The sequence below is a fragment of the Dreissena polymorpha genome, chromosome 10 (genome assembly GCF_020536995.1).
Source record: "Dreissena polymorpha isolate Duluth1 chromosome 10, UMN_Dpol_1.0, whole genome shotgun sequence".
NCBI lineage: Eukaryota > Metazoa > Mollusca > Bivalvia > Myida > Dreissenidae > Dreissena > Dreissena polymorpha.
In genome coordinates this window covers 65,507,109-65,525,764 of record NC_068364.1, presented here as the reverse complement: position 1 = coordinate 65,525,764, position 18,656 = coordinate 65,507,109, and the positions used below count along the sequence as shown (strand labels likewise).

Here is an 18,656-nt window from a genome sequence, read left to right as displayed (position 1 = left end):
ATTATATTGGCTAATAGGCACAAATCGCAAACTGCCTGTGGAATTATATTGGCTAATACGCACAAATCATAATAAAATGCCTGGAATTTTATTGGCTAATACGTACAAATCACAATAAACTTCCTGGAATTATATTGGCTAATACGCACAAATCACAATAATCTGTCTGGAATTATATTGGCTAATACACACAAATCACAATAAACTACCTGGAATTATATTGGCTAATACGCACAAATCACAAACTACCTGGAATTATATTGGCTAATACGCACAATAAACTACATGGAATTATATTGGCTAATATACACAAATCAAATAAACTACCTGGAATTATATTGGCTAATACGCAGAATAAACTACCTGGAATTATATTGGCTAATACGCACAAATCTCAATAAACTACCTGGAATTATATTGGCTAATACGCACAAATCACAATAAGCTACATGGAATTATTTTGGCTAATACGCACAGTATATAACATGGAATTATATTGGCTAATACGCACAATAAACTACCTCGAATTGTATTGGATAATACGCACAATAAACTACATGGAATTATATTGGCTTATACACACAAATCACAAACAACCTGGAATCAAATTGGCAAATACGCACAATAATTACCTGGATTTATATTGGCTTATACGCACAAATCACAATAAACTACCTGGAATTATATTGGTAATACGCACAAATCACAATAAACTACCTGGAATTATATTGGCTAATACGCACAATAAACTAGATGGAATTATATTGGCTAATACGCACAAATCACAGGAATTATATTGGCTAATACGCACAAATCACAATACACTACCTGGAATTATATTGCAGGGCCGTACGCAGGATTTTTTAACTGGGGGGGGGGGGGGGGGGGGTAACCGGGGAGGGTTTGGGAGGGGTCCCCCTCTCTCTCTCTATATATATATTTGTTATTTGAATTTAGCACGTTGCAAGGTAATTTTAATGCTTATAAAAACCTTATTTTGTTATATTAATTTACGGAATATAACAAGTAAATCAGCACCTTTTGAAAGTCTTAAGCTTAAACATTAATGTGAATTCACAACAATATTACAAGCTTTAGATTTATGAAACTTACATGTTTAATCTAATGACGATTATCCATATCACCTCTCAAATTGCTTCCACCATTTGTTTTTCACAAATCAATAACGTCAAAGTTTTTTATCTGATTTTTGGGAAAGAACTTGTCTTTTTTTAGGCGAAAAATTGCGCGAAACGCCTTATTTTTTAGGAAATAATAAGTCTTAAATAATCAATTTAACATATTTTACTGTTTTCAAACAAATTCAAGGTAACAGATAATTTAATAATACAATATTTTTCTACACTGGATCAGGTTAACTTATATAATGAGATCGATTTGTTGTTTCAATTTAACTTATTTTTTAACCAATGAACCATTAATAGGTTGACATTACTCAATTATTTTTTAACCAATGAACCATTAATAGGTTGACATTACTAAATTCTCGGTACTCAATTATTTTAAATACTGAATTCTGCCAAATTCTTATCTGTTGCTCGACAAATTTATGAATCTGTTTTTCTTTTCAACAAACATGTTAACTATCTTTCCGTATTCTTTTTCAGTGATTTCCTTTGAAAAATTATAAATACTCAGTTTTAATACCTTTGTCAGTATTTCTGTTCCCGTTCAAATTCAGGGTCCCATTCGCAATGTAAAAAAGTATATATTATTCCCAATTGGGACCTAAACATTAACAATAAAAGGTTTCAAAAAAAAAAATCAAACTTTTAGAGGGGAAATATGCGTCTATGGGATAGGGCCTTCTCAAAGAAGGAAAAAAACACATGCATCAGCAATTATCAGACCATAGTCTACGACGTCCTGTAGCAGTTGCTTCCATTTGCTGCTATTCTTTCCTTGACTAATTAAAGGGGCCTTTTAACAGATTTTGGCATTTTTTTAACTTATTCATTAAATGCTTTATATTGATAAATGTAAACATTGGATCATAAAAGCTCCAGCAAAAAATCAAGAAAAAAAAATAAAAAAAGGAAAAGAACATTGCCCGGAGCAGGTTTCGAACCAGTGACCCCTGGAGTCCTGAATTTAAAACGCTTTAGCCTACTGAGCTATTCCGCCGAGTACACATTCGTGACGTATTTTATACCTTATATAAGCAATCTTCGTAGTTTCACAAAATTTAACGACAAAAACAGAACTCTCCAAATTATTCAATCGTTTCGCGTTGCAACGCTTTATAATTTTTAGGTTTTAAAATCGTCAAAAGATGCATATAATAGCTATATTAGAGCATGGTTAATGTTCAGTATTACTGTTTCCTCACAAATATCATAACTAAAACGAAAACTTACGAATCTGAAACAACTTTTTTCAATTTTGTCAATTTACCAAAGCGTGAAAAGATCCCTTTAAATACTGATAATCCATCTCAAAACAATGACACAGTTGCATGCCGGAACAAAAAGTTTGTACACACGAAAAACCTTCATCAATCATAATGTTTTTACAACATAATTTAACGGGTAATTCCCTTGTCAAACATGCTTACAGTGTAAAAAAATGAATAATTAAGAAAATGTATTAACAATGAATAGTTTTAAAGAACTTACAGAGAGATGAATCTTTTTGTGCGTATACGTATGTAAATAATTTACATGACCTATGTAATGTTGACGATTAGTTACAATCCATACCATAAACAGTATGGATAGGAAAACGACAAAACACGTTTAATAATGGGTCGCACACAGGAGACCATCACATAACTAAGCTTTTCCGCTATTATTTCATATCTATTTTAGAAATCAGCAGAGATATCATGAGAACAAAATGTTACGTGCAAGTGACATAATATTTGGGCAAAATATATTATTATTTTTTTGTATGCTTTGGTGTTTTTGTAAGTAAATATATGTAAATTTTTTCTATATTTTTGTCATCAATTAATATATCGGTATTATTTCTATTGATACCTCATGTGGCTCATATTCAGGACATAACCTAAATCAGTGACAATTACAAATTATAAACAATACAAGATTGTGAAATATGTCGCTGACCAAACACATACTATAGTTGAATAAACAATAATGTCGAGTTTATCATAGATATTATATAAATATCAACATTAAACACCACAAATAAATAATACAAACGCTGACTTTCCCAAAATGTACTGGGACAGCTTTATACTGTTTCCAGCTTCTGTGTCTTCAAATAAAACCCCTACATCATTGAATGGAAACATGCATATAGTATTACTGGTTTTAAACGTGTGTATCTTGTAATATATTTCGAACAATTTTCAATCAATGTTTGTTTAACACAGGGTTATTCCTACAATTATTAACTTGTAAGATAAAGTTGCAATACTTCTGGGCGTGTATTTTGGTAAATATGCATTACTATTTCAGCATATTAAACCCTTACGTTTTTGTTGTAAAACAATTATGTTAAATATTTATAGTTTATTTAAGATGAATTAGGATTATTAGTATATAAGTGTACAGAAATTTATATAATGCGCTGTTTTATGTGAATTTGCAATATGTCATCAACCTTTTAATGGAAATCTTTTTGGTGATTGTTTGGACCCCCCCCCCCCACCCCCACACACACACACTCACAACTTGTTTATTTCTTATTCTGAACGTATTTTTGTAATATTCTGTCTTAAGTATAACGAGCCATTATTTTTCATTTACAGTGATGGTATGTTTATAATCTGACTGTAATTTGTAACTGTGTTCAAAAACGCATGGACATGCTTACATTGTTTGAGGACTTTTTATTTAAAAAAAAACATTAACTTTAAAAAAATCAATAAATATGATTCTTTGTATATGCAAGTGGATATATTAATTAAAAGTTTTCAAAAATAATAAATGCATCAGGTAACAGCATATAATACATTGTTGAAAAAAATCAACAGTAATCAATATGAGACCAAATGGTCATACATTGGCAGTGGTATGCATAATGTCGTAGTAAATACTTTATACAGTAAATATTACAGAATAATTAATTATTGTTTTCGGTAATTATAAAAAGGTCGCGGTTGCATATTGGATATGATGTCGGCCTAGCTTTCAGAAGGACCCAGTTTGATCCCCACTGCCCCTACTGTCTCAATATCTTATTATACATAAAGTACTGGTTCTACGTAGGAAATGAACATGTGATTGTCTCTATTATCTTTAGACTTTCGGTGAACATTATCTTAAATAAATAGGCTTAAATTATTAAAATACGTTTACATGTTTATCATCGAAATAAATACCATGTGTTATTATACTTTTACCTGTATACAAGTTCCATTCGAATCGTTGAGGTCAATTAACTACAATGTACATATATTCAAAAAGCACCATTACTATGAAACACTTCTATCTTTATTGCAGAGTTCTACAGAAATGATGCTAATGATAAAGAATTATGATGACAGAGTATGTACAAAATGTACGAGTATGCTCTAGAGTGAGATTTGTACATCATATGGAAGAAGAAGAAGACAGGTAAGATATTTCCAAATGCCTTGATTTGCCTGATACATTTTGTTTTATCATATTTATCTCTCTGTATGTGTGATTGATGATGGATGATAACCAACGTTTTTCAGCAACCGTGAGTTGATAGTCCGATCTTTTTTCGATCTCAACTCGATTCGTTCCCGGGCCCGAAGTCGGGCAAAATTTTCTGTGAGACTTAAACTTAATCCGGACGCCACCCGATGCAACAAAATGATCCGATGTCCGTGTGATCATCGGCTGGACGCCAGCCGATGAGCGGAAAAATACGTCGTCCGCTGATTGGTCTCTATTTATGCCTAAGGTATAATCGGGTAAAAATATTTTACCACACTAAAAGCCATATGTATTACTCAACTTCGATAAAACTTAGGATTTCATAAACAATTTGGTGTCAAACAAATGTAAATACAAAGAATTTGCATTAACTTCCTTATGTTTAAGATAACATTGTACATAATACCTGCTGAGGCAGTCTTTATTAAAGGATTTATGTTGTGGAACACTATGGCAATGAATTGTTTAGATTGCGTGATTTGATTTGTATCTAGTGAAACCTGTCAAAAGACACATCAAAACCTTTCGTTCTAGGTGTGTTATCGATATACATAACAGTGGATGTATTTGTTCTATTGTTATTGACAAAAACATAACTTCCTTTTATGGGTGTTAACTACATAACAATTGATTTTGCACACGAGATTGTCTATTGTGCTGAACATCACGTAGATTGCCATTGTGAAAGTCTGATGGATATACAAAATAAAACAAACAAACGGGGTCAGTGTGGTTCAGAGAACACGGACAAAACAATTGAATGATTTCGAGTGTTTCTACTGTTTCCGTTTTAAGTTGAATGTATCAACATGTAGGTTGCTTACGTAAGCTACAATATGCATTATGACCTATACATATAAGAGTGGCTGAGAGGTTATGGCAATTATCTTTTATCGATTTTATCGAGGTCCGGATTCTGGTGGGACCAACTATTTTAATCATGTTTTTTTAATAGATGAGTCATTTAATATCTTTTAATTTCTCTCAGAGAAATACAAGTATATGCTCCTTTAGCGATTTTCATTATAAAAACAAAGACTGATCTTGTGAAATATAAGAGGTGTGTTGGCATCACAACCAAACTAAATCAACCCTTAATAAAGTATTTGACCAAACTAAATCAATCCTATATAAAGTATTAGACATTTAGGGCGATTCTATGCGAGTCGGCGGATAAACTACCTCATGCATTAAGCTTGATTATGTATACATTCAAAAGGCAACCAAAGCAACACTTTTTATAATTATCATTTCGTAATATATATTAACTTGACTTCACAGAACGTTGTTTCATAATTTATTCTTCCAATCCACATTAAATCATTTATTCATGATGCAGTAAAATCGATCAACAATTGTTACAGAAATTGAACAAGAAATATCTTTAAAAAAGATATACGGCGTTGATTGTGGTTGGAGTTGGTGAAAGGTAAAGAGTTCCATGAATGAGATCAAAGATAACGAATGTCTTTTTCTGTGCAGTTCTTAGCTGCATCACACGCAGTACGGGATGTTACGCGGCTTATTTTACATTATTACATATTGCTGGTCATAAACCTATAGATACACAACAGAAAACCAAAAGAAGAATGGAAGTGAAATTAAAACATATGAGTCAACCGGCCACACGCGAAGTATCCGTACATATTTTTAATATTTATACGGGCGTTCTTCGAACAAACCTGTTAAGTGGTTTGTCGGGCATTTCTATTTGATTCGATTATTAACAGTATCGAGAATCATCGCGCTCATGCTTAATACATTAGTCAATATGGTGGAATAATTCTTGTTAAATTAATCCAAAATAATATTTATCATGGTATTGTTGAAAACACATTAAGAATGTATTATTCACATTTGATTGATTGATTTATTTCGGTATGGAATACACATACATGGACATCTAAAACAACATGTATAATACAGAATCGTAAAACACATTAGAACAAATAAACCATGACATCCACACCAACACCAAGGATAACACAAAAAAGAGCGACTCTTATTTCCATTGTGGTACTTTATGCTGGTGGCATGACATAGAGAGCTTTTTACTAACAAAAGGTAGCTTTTAAAACGTAAACCTTATAAAAAAGTGCATATTATTACACATTGTTAAATGGAATGATATCACAGATAAATGGCCTCATTTTATTATCACAGTGCATATATATATACACTGGTTTACTGCGTGTTCAGCACGAAACAATTTTATCTCTAATGAAAAGGGTTGATAGATAGAACAGTTTTACACTCAACTCTTGACATCAATACAGTTTGTGCGTGCACCTTTTATTTTCAGAAGATTGCCAGCGCCAGAGCGTTGGTACCTAAAGGCTATGTTCTCATATTTAGTAATTACTTCCATATTCCTGTCTGTGTACTAGTATATTTAAGTTCATAAAAGTATAGTTTTTCCCTATCCTGATATTCGTTTTGGCCAAACCATTTTAAATTGTTTTCGAAATTGAACATTAAACATGTAAACGTATTAAGTTTTAAACAAGCCTTAGTTTCAGCAGTGGAAGCGTGGCATCACTTTAATGCATTGCATTCCAACCCGCAGGGTATCAGGGTCAGTTCACAGCCAGTAAAATAATCGTTATATAATATAAACGCTATCGTGTGAACTAGGTGAACACGAATTTTCTTGAGACCAGAAATATGTTAAATGAAGATATTCAGTGATATAATTATGGTATGTGTCAGCACCTACGTGTTGACAAGATTATCCTTTGTCATGTTTTCAAGGTCAAAAATGGTTTACCGGTAGCTCCTGGTTATATGGAAGAGTCGTTTATCACACAGGATTCTGTTCATTCATATAAGACAAGGTCATGTAGTAGGGGTGCTTTTGCAATTCCCAAGGTCAAACGTTTTGGTTCCAAGTCCTTCTGCTCTCTTGGTTGCTCCTTGTGGAACAGTCTACCAGCTGACATGTATTGGAAGGTTATCTTCTTTCAAAATAGCAGCTAAGACGTAGCTGATGGACAGTTTATACTTTTTATATCATTATTATCTATGTATCATTATTGTTTCGGTAAAGGAATATTTTTATCAGTTCATCTAGATCTAGTCATTTGATGATTTTTTATAATTGCTGAAGTTGTGATATTATTTCTATTAGCTTTCCTTTAGTTGATATTAAGAAAAAAATTATTAGGTTTTAAGGACATTGCGTAATGTGTAAGTTTGTGTCTTTATTCGAAGTATTTTCTAGCTTTGTTGAAATCGATAAATATATTTTTTTTATTTCTTTATAGTCTATTCCCTACTGTGAATACAATATGCCAAATGGAATGATATCACAGATAAATGGCCTCATTTTATTATCACAGTGCATATATATATATATATATATCTTCTTCAAAGATTTATTAAATTTCCGTTAAATCCATGTCAAAATTGTTTAAATACAGCGTGTTTAACCTCGCAAAGCCGATTGTTCCATACACACCCGCAAATTACAACCACTACGCGCGTTGTTTACCTGGTGTCGAGATGACACATCCGAAAAGCGAGAGTGCTCGATTGCAATAGGCATTAGGCCAACAAAACTTCGAACATTCGATTCAGAGAACATATTTATAGAAACTAAAAGATTAATTTAACTTTTTGTATAACCTCTATTTACAATTTAACACGTTTCTGTTTTATCGGTCGATCTTCTTTCGAGCAAAATTGACACGAAAAAGTGCTCCAGAATTGCAAAAAAACAACGTTAGCAACATGTTCAAAAAAGTTATAGTTCCAAATGGTCATTTTGTATGCATTGAAATTATGACCAGTACATACTGGGCCGCTTATAAGCTCGTAAATACATTTGAAACCCATTGATATATACATCACATAATATAATTTATAGACTAAGTACTTGTATTGTCTTGAAATAAATATTTATAAAGTATTAATGCCGACTTAGTTTTTTACGCAGGGAATGTATTAAGTATATTTACGATGAATTAATATTGTTAGAAAAGTGCTAAAATACGCTAGTTGGTATGCAAACAGGATCCATGTGTTCAGACTTTGTTCGTCTTATGGAAATGCATGAACCTGCAGCAAGAACCAGTGCCCGACCAGTGAAATAAGTGCAGGGCAATCGCATGTGCCGTTGCATTTGCGCATGCCATACTTACAATACCATTTTTTTCCAGGGAAAGTAAGTAACATAGAGACTCATTGGACACTCCGCTGATTAAAACAGGTAACCTTAAATCTATATCCGGTGCGATCATATTGATTTTATAGGAACAAATATCTGTCTATCGATTTCCAATTTTAGTGTCGTTTGTTATGACTAGATGCAAATCGACCCTGTGTATAATTTCTTGCATCGACCGACACCTCGAGTACCAATATTCCTATTACACGGTACGGGGGAAATTGAACGGACGCCATAAGGACTGTCGAGTATGTCGCGATGGGTTTCGTAACTCTCATAGAGGAATATTATTTCCGAGTTACGTTTATGAATAATAAGAAATTCTCCAGTTTCATGTAGCTTAAATTTCTTCTATGATTACATATGCGTGCGTCAATGTTGTTATTTACCTGCGTGGATTGTAAGCAAGGGGACAAGCTAGAGTTCTCGCAGAAAATTTAATGTGGCGATAGAGGCTATAACGGCACTGAAAACGCTTTGAGAGAACGGTAAATAAGACACGTGTCATCGAACACATGGATGAAAATCTGAATTGGGGCTATGAGGAAAAATATTCAACTAATAGAAGCGGTAACTTTGACATTCAAGAACGCCGTGTTTTCCTATAGAAAGAAATACTTCGCTTAGTGATCGGTGGGGACATATTATTTTATTGATTGATTTCGCTCAACTATTTATGAGACAAATATGTGGTAGTGCAGTGCTTTATTGCTAATACAAATGGTTATTGATTGTGTTCTGAGAATTTACATTACGTAATCAAACTAGCTTTAGTGGTAATATTGTCATATTTTAGTTGATCTAACAAATACATTACATACGTATAGTCTTAATGTAACAATAATACAAAAATTGTGTCTTAACTAGGAATTTATGTAACTTAGCTCGTAAACTGTAATTGTGCGAAGAGTGGGAAAAGAAACTACACTGTGATAAACTTGGAATTTCGGTGAAATGGCACCCGTTTTGGCTCATCACGTGCGTCAACTACTCCTGTTGTTAGCCGGTTTCATAGGTAGGTTTCACGGTTGCTTTATTTAATAACAATACAACAAATGCTCGTAGAAGGTGCACTATCGACGGCCCATGATTTTATTGAAGGACGCGAATTCGCCCGTCGAATCGCTATTTGCATTTAAAGTGGTTTCTTTACAAGATTTTCGAATTTTTGAAAAAAAAAAATCATAAAATATGTTTGACGAACATATCTATACTGCTTTGAAGCATGCGAGTTTGGTTAGTGGTCCCAATACCAGGCGGGTAGAGTTTTCTTCGGTTCTCCCAAAACACAAGACCAAAGTTGAAAATCTTCCAGTAAGCTGGAAATTGCTATAATTATAAATTCGTCCTAATTTTCGTTAGACTAGCAAGTTAATTAGGTAGGAAAGCTGGGACACCACCGGATCTACACATAAGGCAGCCTCAGACCTTATAAAACTTTAAAATACACACACAAATTTCCCATTCCCTCTCCCAGATGCTGTCAAGGCGGGCTCGTTCTGTTACTACATCCACGAGGACTACTACGACTGGCGGCAGACTTACTGTGAGAGCGGATGTTGCCGGCAGCATGGCGACGAAGACGAGATCTGCTGCTTCTCGTGGTGAGATACGCTTCTTCCGGTCAAAGTCGTTTTAAGCGAAAGCATTTCAGTGAAAACACTGCCACCCGGTCGTTCGCGGGACCGCGAAGGAATTCCGGTTTACATGGAGGGGATGGTGGTCTGAGTAATCCAATAGAATTTGAATAGGTTATGGTTTTGAGGCCTAACTACCAGGCGCTCAGCATGATAATGAGAGCTTCAGGTGTTATATCGTTAGTATATCAAATGCCCGGCCCCTTCATTAACTCGAAGCAATTGCACCGGTATATACAATCCGATCCTAATACAGTCTATTTCAACGGGAACGGTATATACAATCCGATCCTTATACAGTCTATTTCAACGGGAAAATGTCGGTAACAGACAAATAGAACTGGTTTTATTCAAGAAAATAAAGTACCTTTGTTTAAGCCAAACCTATTTTTAAATGTTAACCCGATTATGTCGAGGTCTATAATTACCATGTATTGGTTGTACGAAGTGTCACAAATGAAAAGATGGAGTATCTCATTTCGGGTCAAACTAAATTGAATTAAATTTGGCTCAATCAATGCACAAGAATAAAAATAAATTCACTTAAAAAATGTACATCCGTTTGTGGCTTTGAAGGACCATAGTGGTTAACCAATCTAAATAAATTGAACCTTATTTTGTCCCTTTGAAGGACTATAGGGATCATTATGGGGATTGCTTTCGCGTGCGTCGGCTTCATAGCAGTGATCGCCTTCCTGGTCGTCTGCTGTCACCAAATGAAGAAGCGGGGCCGGATAGGGAGCACCCTCCAACAGGCGGTGGGCGTCCATCAGGCTCCCGCGTATCCCCAGAACAACACCGTGGTGTTTGCGATTAGTATTCGATAATAGGTTAAAACCGGTCTTGTTAATAAATTAAAGTTCACCTGCCGCGGTTTTAAAAACCCGTAAAACACCTTTATTTATCGAATTTAGTGCATATCTAAACTATTTCGCTCCTCACTTCATTTCAAATACGGTGTTATTAGCGAGAACGAATAGAACAAAGTCGCGATTTTTCACACATTCCGATGTTCTCGCCATTTTCATTCAAACCGGAAGTGACGTAACAGGCACTCAATAACGACTCAATTACGAGCCGGCATAATAAATGGCTTCGGATGTATTATATCTTGCAACTTTAGATAAAAAATGTTGAAAAATGGAAGATGATAGCGATTACGATGAGTTTTCCGTTCAACCGTATATGTTTGAGCCAGAATTTAGTGACAGTCAATCAGATTTTTCTGATTCTGACTCGGACAGCGAGGAAAATTTTGCCGATGCCCAAGACGACCATCGTGTTGGGAATACGGATTGGTAAATATATAATTTTGTTACATGCAGGTGTCGGCAAAAATAAAAAAATTCTTTGATTGTTATTCTACAGTACAAGCTTGTTGAATATGACTAGGTTGTATGGTCTAATTATTATAATTAGAACGGATACTTGAACCTGTTCTGATTAGGAAGGAATGTCTGTATTGCAATTCGACGTATTTCTTTTATTTTCAGGTGTGCATGTTCATGTTGCACACCATATCGTGTGCAGATTGAGTGCAAATGCTGCACAGAATACCCAGAGCTGATGGAAAGGATGGACGAGGCAGGGGTAAAGTGCATAACTGAGCACACTGGCTTCAAAGCTAACTGTCTACATCAAGATGTCATTGATGTTTCGTTTTATGAGTTCCTTGATGTAAATGGTCCCATCGGTGATGAAGAACCAATACATGAGTAAGTTGTCATTAATTATTAAAAATGTTTATGAAACCAGGACAGATTGTTTGTAAAGAAAATACACTGTAGACATTAAATAACACAGTGTTTTGTGTGAACTTGTCATTTGTATTTCATACTGTAAATATGTTTTGATACAAATAATAAAACAAGCAAATTCGTTGAATTGATATCCCCTGCCTATATACTTCTGGACACAAAAGTGCTTTATTTGACACTAAAAAAGCATTTTTTTGAAGATACAAAGGGCCATAACTCTGTTATTATCAGATGGTGTACAATGCCATTTGGCGTGCATTAACCTATTATCAATATATGTACTCATACCAAGTTTCAATGAAATCCGCAAAAGCACTTCCAAGATATGGCTCCGGACACAAAAGTGACGGACAGACGGGCAGCCGGACGGACAGCCGGACAACGCCAAACAATATACCTCCGCCTCTGGCGGGGGATATATACTCGTACCAAGTTTCAAGGAAATCTGCCAAAGCACTTCCAAGATATGGCTCCGGACACAAAAGTGCATACAGTAAAAAGCATTTTTTCAAGATACAAAGAGCCATAACTCTGTTTTTAACAGATGGTATACAATGCCATTTGGCGTGCATCATCCTCTAATGCATATATATACTCATACCAAGTTTCAATGAAATCCACCAAAGCACTTCCAAGATATGGCTCCGGAAACAAAAGTGCCTAAAGTAAAAAGCATTTTTTCAAGATACAAAGGGCCATAACTCTGTTTTTAACAGATGGTGTACAATGCCATTTGGCGTGCATCATCCTCTTATGCATATATATACTCATACCAAGTTTCAATGAAATCCGCCAAAGCACTTCCAAGATATGGCTCCGGACACAAAAGTGCCGGCCGGACGGACAACGCCAAAACAATATCCCTCCGCCTCTGGCGGTGGATAAATAACATAAAAAAGACAACAATTTTAATCAACATTAAAATACGCGGGTATACAAGATGACTGGGTTATCTAATTGTAAAATGAAGTATCAATTTTCTATACAATGATTTTTGGTTACTTACAAATGCCAGTTCATTATTATTTTTCAACATTTGAAATAAAAATATAAATACAAGCTGTTTAATTTTTTAAAAAGTACACTATAATAACAACCTGCTACAACATGATGTGAAGTTGCTTACAAAATCTGATTTCTGACATATTTTCAGTAAAATATTATTATATAATATTATATTCAAGCTGAATAAGTTTGTTAAACTGTAAACTTAAGTAAGAATCTGCCACAGCATGGCTTGTGTAATTGTCAAGTTGAAAAGTACCTTTGTTTTACTAAACATACTAATATTTATCATAATGGTATCCTTATACATTTATAACTTCAGAGTATACAGATTCATTGCATATAGAAGACTGGCTCGTTGGATTTGGCACCGTCTGAGCAAGAAGGACCGACGACCTCTTCCGTCATGCACTGTGGCAGCCAGAGATTTCCGTCCGACTCATACATTGGATTTTGCTTCGCCAGGGATGGAAACTAACGTTTTACAGTTAGTTGCCCACATGGACAACCATCTATAGTTTTTTGGTTTCCCATCGTAAGCCTCAACGCGCCCAGTACTATGTACATGTAGTGTCATGTGTAACCAATACTTTCTTTAAAAGTAATAGATAACTATACAACAAAACGGGCAACCACTAATTTCCATCCCTGTTCGCTAATTAAATCGCGAACGATGGTTCTGCACAGCCTCTGACTTCAGGATTCTGTTTGCAGATGAAGACAGGGGTGGCGGTGAAAACAGAATGTTGCCAGAGGCAGCACTTGCATTGGCATCGCTCTTGTACTCCTCTTTCATCCTAAGCAGCTCTGCCATTAGTTCATCAACATAGTCTGAAAGTTATATTAAAATAAATTATAATTATTGATAAATTGTTCCTTCTTATAAGAGAATAATAAACAATGAATGTTTTTTGTATTGTTGTCTTCAACCATGTATTACAGAAATCTATTGCTTTAAGAAACCAAACATTTTGATAAAAGATTGCATGTAAACTCATGTATTTATTTTGATATTTTAGATAATTTCACTATCTGTTCAGAAAAAGAGACTTGTATCAAGATTATTCTAAAAACTCAACAAGTTCAACATGCAAATACATTTAATGTTGTTTTACATTGAGAATAATCACCAGATTTTAGAATTATAATTTCTAAATTTTGTTTCAACATATTGGACAAGTTCAGGTGATTTCTGTAAGCTGTAATGTATTTTTTTTATGTGCAAAAACAAAATTCTTCAACAAGATAATTCAATATTGCTATCTGTGGTTATTATTTATACAATAAAATTCATTATGAATACATTACCATAAGTGCAATTCTCTTTAACTGCTTTAACCACATGGTGTCCAGCCTTGTACTTAGGATAGGAGAGTCCTTTCCCTGTGGTTTGACAGTGAATCCCTTATGTTCTGTTGGCCGAAATACAACCATCTGAAATGATTAACATTTTGCATTTTTCAGAAAAACACAATGCTCCCTGCTGCGCCACTTTGAAGCATATATTTGACATTTGACCTTGAAGGATAGCCTTGACCTTGACCTTTCACCACTCAAATTGTGCAGCTCCGTAAGATACACATGCATGCCAATTATCAAGTTGCTATCTTCAATATTGCTAAAGTTATGACCAATTTTAAAGTTTTCGGACGGACTAACAGACTGACAGACGGACGAACTGATGGACAGTTCAAAAACTATATGCAACCCTTTGGGAGCATAAAAAAATAGAAAGTTTAGCCATGTATAGAAACAGAAAATAAAGAATAAAAACTATATCACAAGAATAGAGGATTTTTTTTCAAGCCAATGTAAATATGTAACTCCTATCACATAAAAAACAGGCTGTTTGGAAATAATTAAACAGACTTATTAATAATTGCCATTGTTTGGAGATTGTTAAACAAACTAATTATTAATTGACATTATTACGAACCTCAGATGTCTGTGATGACTGCGAATACACATTATCAAAATGTGATTCAGGATAACTGATCCGAACAGGCGACTGTTCACAAGACATTTCTTCACAGACTCTTCCACACATGATGAATATGGGTCCTACAAAAAATTTTCATGTTACTTTTTATAAATTCAAACAGAATAATGACAGAATGACACAAATGTTTATATCACTTAATATAAGCCAAACTATGCTATTGAACTTTGAAATAATATGAGTCGCACTCTGAGAAACTGGGCATAATGCAGGTGCGTAAAGTGTTGTCCCAGATTAGCCTGTGCAGTCCGCACAGACTAATCAGGGATGACACTTTCCGCTGGAATGGTATTTTTTGTTTAAAGGAAGTCCCTTCTTTCTGAAAATCTTGTTAAGACGGAAAGTGTTGTCCCTAATTAGCCTGTGCGGACTGCTAATATGGGACGACAGTCACACTTTACGCACAGGCATTATGCCTAGTTTTCTCAGAACGCGACAGATATATTGCAATCATTAGCCTTTGAGTGGTAGTGGGGATAGTCTGATCAGTTTCCTTTTTGGATTTTGAAATTGAAGGGTGCTAATTCTTAAAAGAGCTCTTCAGTGCACAAAGCCATATTATCTCATTTGCATATTTTTAATATAAAAGCATGTGTTTCATTATAATTACTAAGTAAATATTTCTAATAACATGATTTTTAATTGAAAACACAATTTCTATTATAAATAAAACTAGTTTCAGTTTGAACATTTATATTAATTTATTGATAAAAACAACTTCCTTTATAATCATATGATAAAATCCAAACAAGAGCATGGTGTAGGGCATAGTGAGACCTTGGGTGGACTTGGAACTGCACCCCTTGGTTAGCTAAGCTAGGGCACTGGTCTGATAGTAATACATTTTATGATTGTTTGTTGATTTAATTGGGCTAGGAATAATCTTTTATCTTGAAACCATACTGTGTTCTACCATAATCTTGTGATATATCCAAAGATAAGGCGCTATTCAACAACCAAATAGCCATAAACTCCATGACACAGTTCTGTATGGATTAATATACAACACTGGTAACTGGTGTCAATTTGACTGGTAACCATGGACATTCGTGAAACTTAAGAAACTAAGAAAGCAATCATGTGCTTTGTTATATTTAATTGAATCTAGAGAATATTATTTCAGAGAAATGCCAAGCTGTTCATTGTTTAAGAAATAATAAATTGTACAAATAATTACAGTCCATGCACAAAACCCTTCTCAATTTACATTTTTATCTGAATAATTCAATACAGCATGCTGAATGGTGTTAGTAAATACTATTAATATTTTTATTAATACTATTCAAATTTACTTTTACAATGTCTTTTAATCATCTGTGTAATAGACAGTACTTTTTTTATTTTGTTCAATAAATCAGTATAAGAAAGTTTACATAATTATTGTTTTACCAGCACTTGGATTCTCTCATAATTTTTTTATCTTATGGAAATGTAATTGAAATAAGCCCAATATTATTTTTATACTTTGAATATTTTTGGTGAGTTAGCTAGTCTTATTTATTTATCAAATGGAATGTTTTTGTCAGTTTTAAAGCTGTTCCACTGATTAACCTATTTTTCCTTATTAATAAGAGAAGTGTTTTAATTAATTGTTTGTCACTAAGCCATTAATTCATACATGCATACAAATATAAGAAAATTTTGAAAAATATATATTAAAAGGTAAAATAATTAGGCATATCCATACTGGGCATAAGGCTGTACATGATCGAACCCATGTGTGCCCCAGCATTCCTTATAAACTGACTAGACTTTTAACTCTTTCAGTGCGGGAACCGAATTTTGAAGGCCTGCGCAAACAGTTTGGATCCAGATGAGACGCCACAGAACGTGGCGTCTCATCAGGATCCAAACTGTTTGCTGTTTTGATAGTATTCTTTGAAAAAAATCGAAGAAAATGCTAATTTTAGAAATTTAGCAGACAACATTTTAGCAGACGACAAATTTCCCAGCATGCAAAGGGTTAAAGTGTGGATGAAATTGGAATTATCATATAAGCAGAATTTTCCAGCTACTTGGTACAGAAAGATTTCCATTTTTTGCGGATGTGTTCTGAGTGGAAGGCTCATTATCCAGAAAAACCTAATCCATCCTGTATGTTGACCATCAACAGCTCTGACATTACTCAACAATATACAGGAAATGGCCTTGAGCTCAGGTCACCTAGCTGAGAAGGACACATATCAACCACTGCGCTTATAAGACCACCTTTATGTTATTGATTTAATATAATTTATTTAAATATAATGCATGGTTAATATTGTGAAGAAATACTTATAAGTTGTTTGCGGATTCAAATGTTTGACAAAACAATGTGTGAGAATACTATAGTCTAGAGGTCAAACAATATTTCTACAGTACAGCTTCCTCTCCTTTGTATTAGCCTGACCAGTATTTGAAATAAACATCAGAGACTATTGTGCATTATTTTCTAAACAGATGTCAACGCATTTTTTAATACAAATGTCTTGAAATCATTTGTAATAGATATATGCTGACTAATCGGACTAACATTATTTAGCACTGTGAATATCAAAATAAACAAGCATAGATTAGTCATTAGAAACATAATTACCGGTTCCTTTTAGAATAGGCTCCTGGAATTTACTGCCTTTATCCATTTCTTACAAGTAACATCATCCTTCGCAAAACGGAAAAAAACCTTCTTTCCCTTTTCCTCACGTTCTTTGCACCCGAAAGCAACACACTGAACCATATCGAATAACGATTGTCATGCAAAAAATACAGAGAAAGCACACGATTTCAATAAAACTTGTGTTAAAGAATTGTATTATGCTAACATGATAGATCTATTGAGTGTCAAATTTGACATTAAGCGCGATTTGTTCACGCTTCGATTCGTAATAACAATGGACGTGTATCCGAGTCATGCGCGTTGAGTGCCTGTGACGTCACAACCAAAGTACAATCGGGACTCCTCGGACAATTCCGCCATAACGGCGATCGTAAAGTAGGCAATCTGAACGCATCGGACAGTGGGCTACACCACACCGTCTCTCTGCAATCGGGACACCTCGGACAATTCCGCCATATCGGCGATCGTCTCTCGGGTGTATTTGGTGGAAGGATATGTCTAACGCCTCTAGGCGGAAGATATTACACCGAAAATATAGTTCGGGTTACAAACCATTAAATTTGCACTAAATTAACTGATAATATAGATATAGAAGGACCAATATCTCTGAGGAGTAATATAATAGAATATTTGTTTCTGTTATTGTTAAACATTAGTTGTCATTACACACAAAATATTCAAATGTTAATTAAATGTTTAGAAAGCTTATTAGTTGTTTCTTGAAGTGTAAACAACACCATTATTCAAACTTAAAGAACCAGTATTTCTTAAATTGCATTAATTATCGGTACAACATTGCGGATGTTCTGAAGGGCGACAAACTTTGAGATTTAATCCATATGTTTAGGTTCTATACCATAAACAATCGTACAACACTGTACAGTGGT

At 34.3% G+C, this 18,656-nt stretch overlaps 4 protein-coding genes across 5 annotated transcripts in view; 2 read left to right on the top strand and 2 right to left on the bottom strand.

Annotated features, from left to right (window-relative positions):
* LOC127848640 (receptor-binding cancer antigen expressed on SiSo cells-like) overlaps nt 1-18,656 on the bottom strand; it is a 360,763-nt gene that overhangs the window by 278,981 nt on the left and 63,126 nt on the right. The gene's annotated exons all lie outside the window — the stretch shown is intronic.
* LOC127849184 (uncharacterized) lies at nt 8,973-11,239 on the top strand. Its single transcript, XM_052381904.1, has 3 exons — nt 8,973-9,790; nt 10,253-10,379; nt 11,044-11,239. The coding sequence occupies exons 1-3, from the start codon at nt 9,730-9,732 to the stop codon at nt 11,237-11,239; spliced, it is 384 nt and encodes a 127-aa protein (XP_052237864.1). The 5' UTR covers nt 8,973-9,729.
* LOC127849183 (uncharacterized) lies at nt 11,272-12,131 on the top strand. Its single transcript, XM_052381903.1, has 2 exons — nt 11,272-11,710; nt 11,906-12,131. Exons 1-2 carry the CDS (start codon nt 11,553-11,555, stop codon nt 12,129-12,131), a joined length of 384 nt encoding a protein of 127 aa, XP_052237863.1. The 5' UTR covers nt 11,272-11,552.
* Nucleotides 12,741-18,074, bottom strand: LOC127848643 (uncharacterized). Its single transcript, XM_052381229.1, has 4 exons — nt 17,749-18,074; nt 15,111-15,235; nt 14,483-14,608; nt 12,741-14,005 (listed from the first exon to the last, which is right to left on the bottom strand). The coding sequence occupies exons 1-4, from the start codon at nt 17,792-17,794 to the stop codon at nt 13,988-13,990; spliced, it is 315 nt and encodes a 104-aa protein (XP_052237189.1). The 5' UTR covers nt 17,795-18,074; the 3' UTR covers nt 12,741-13,987.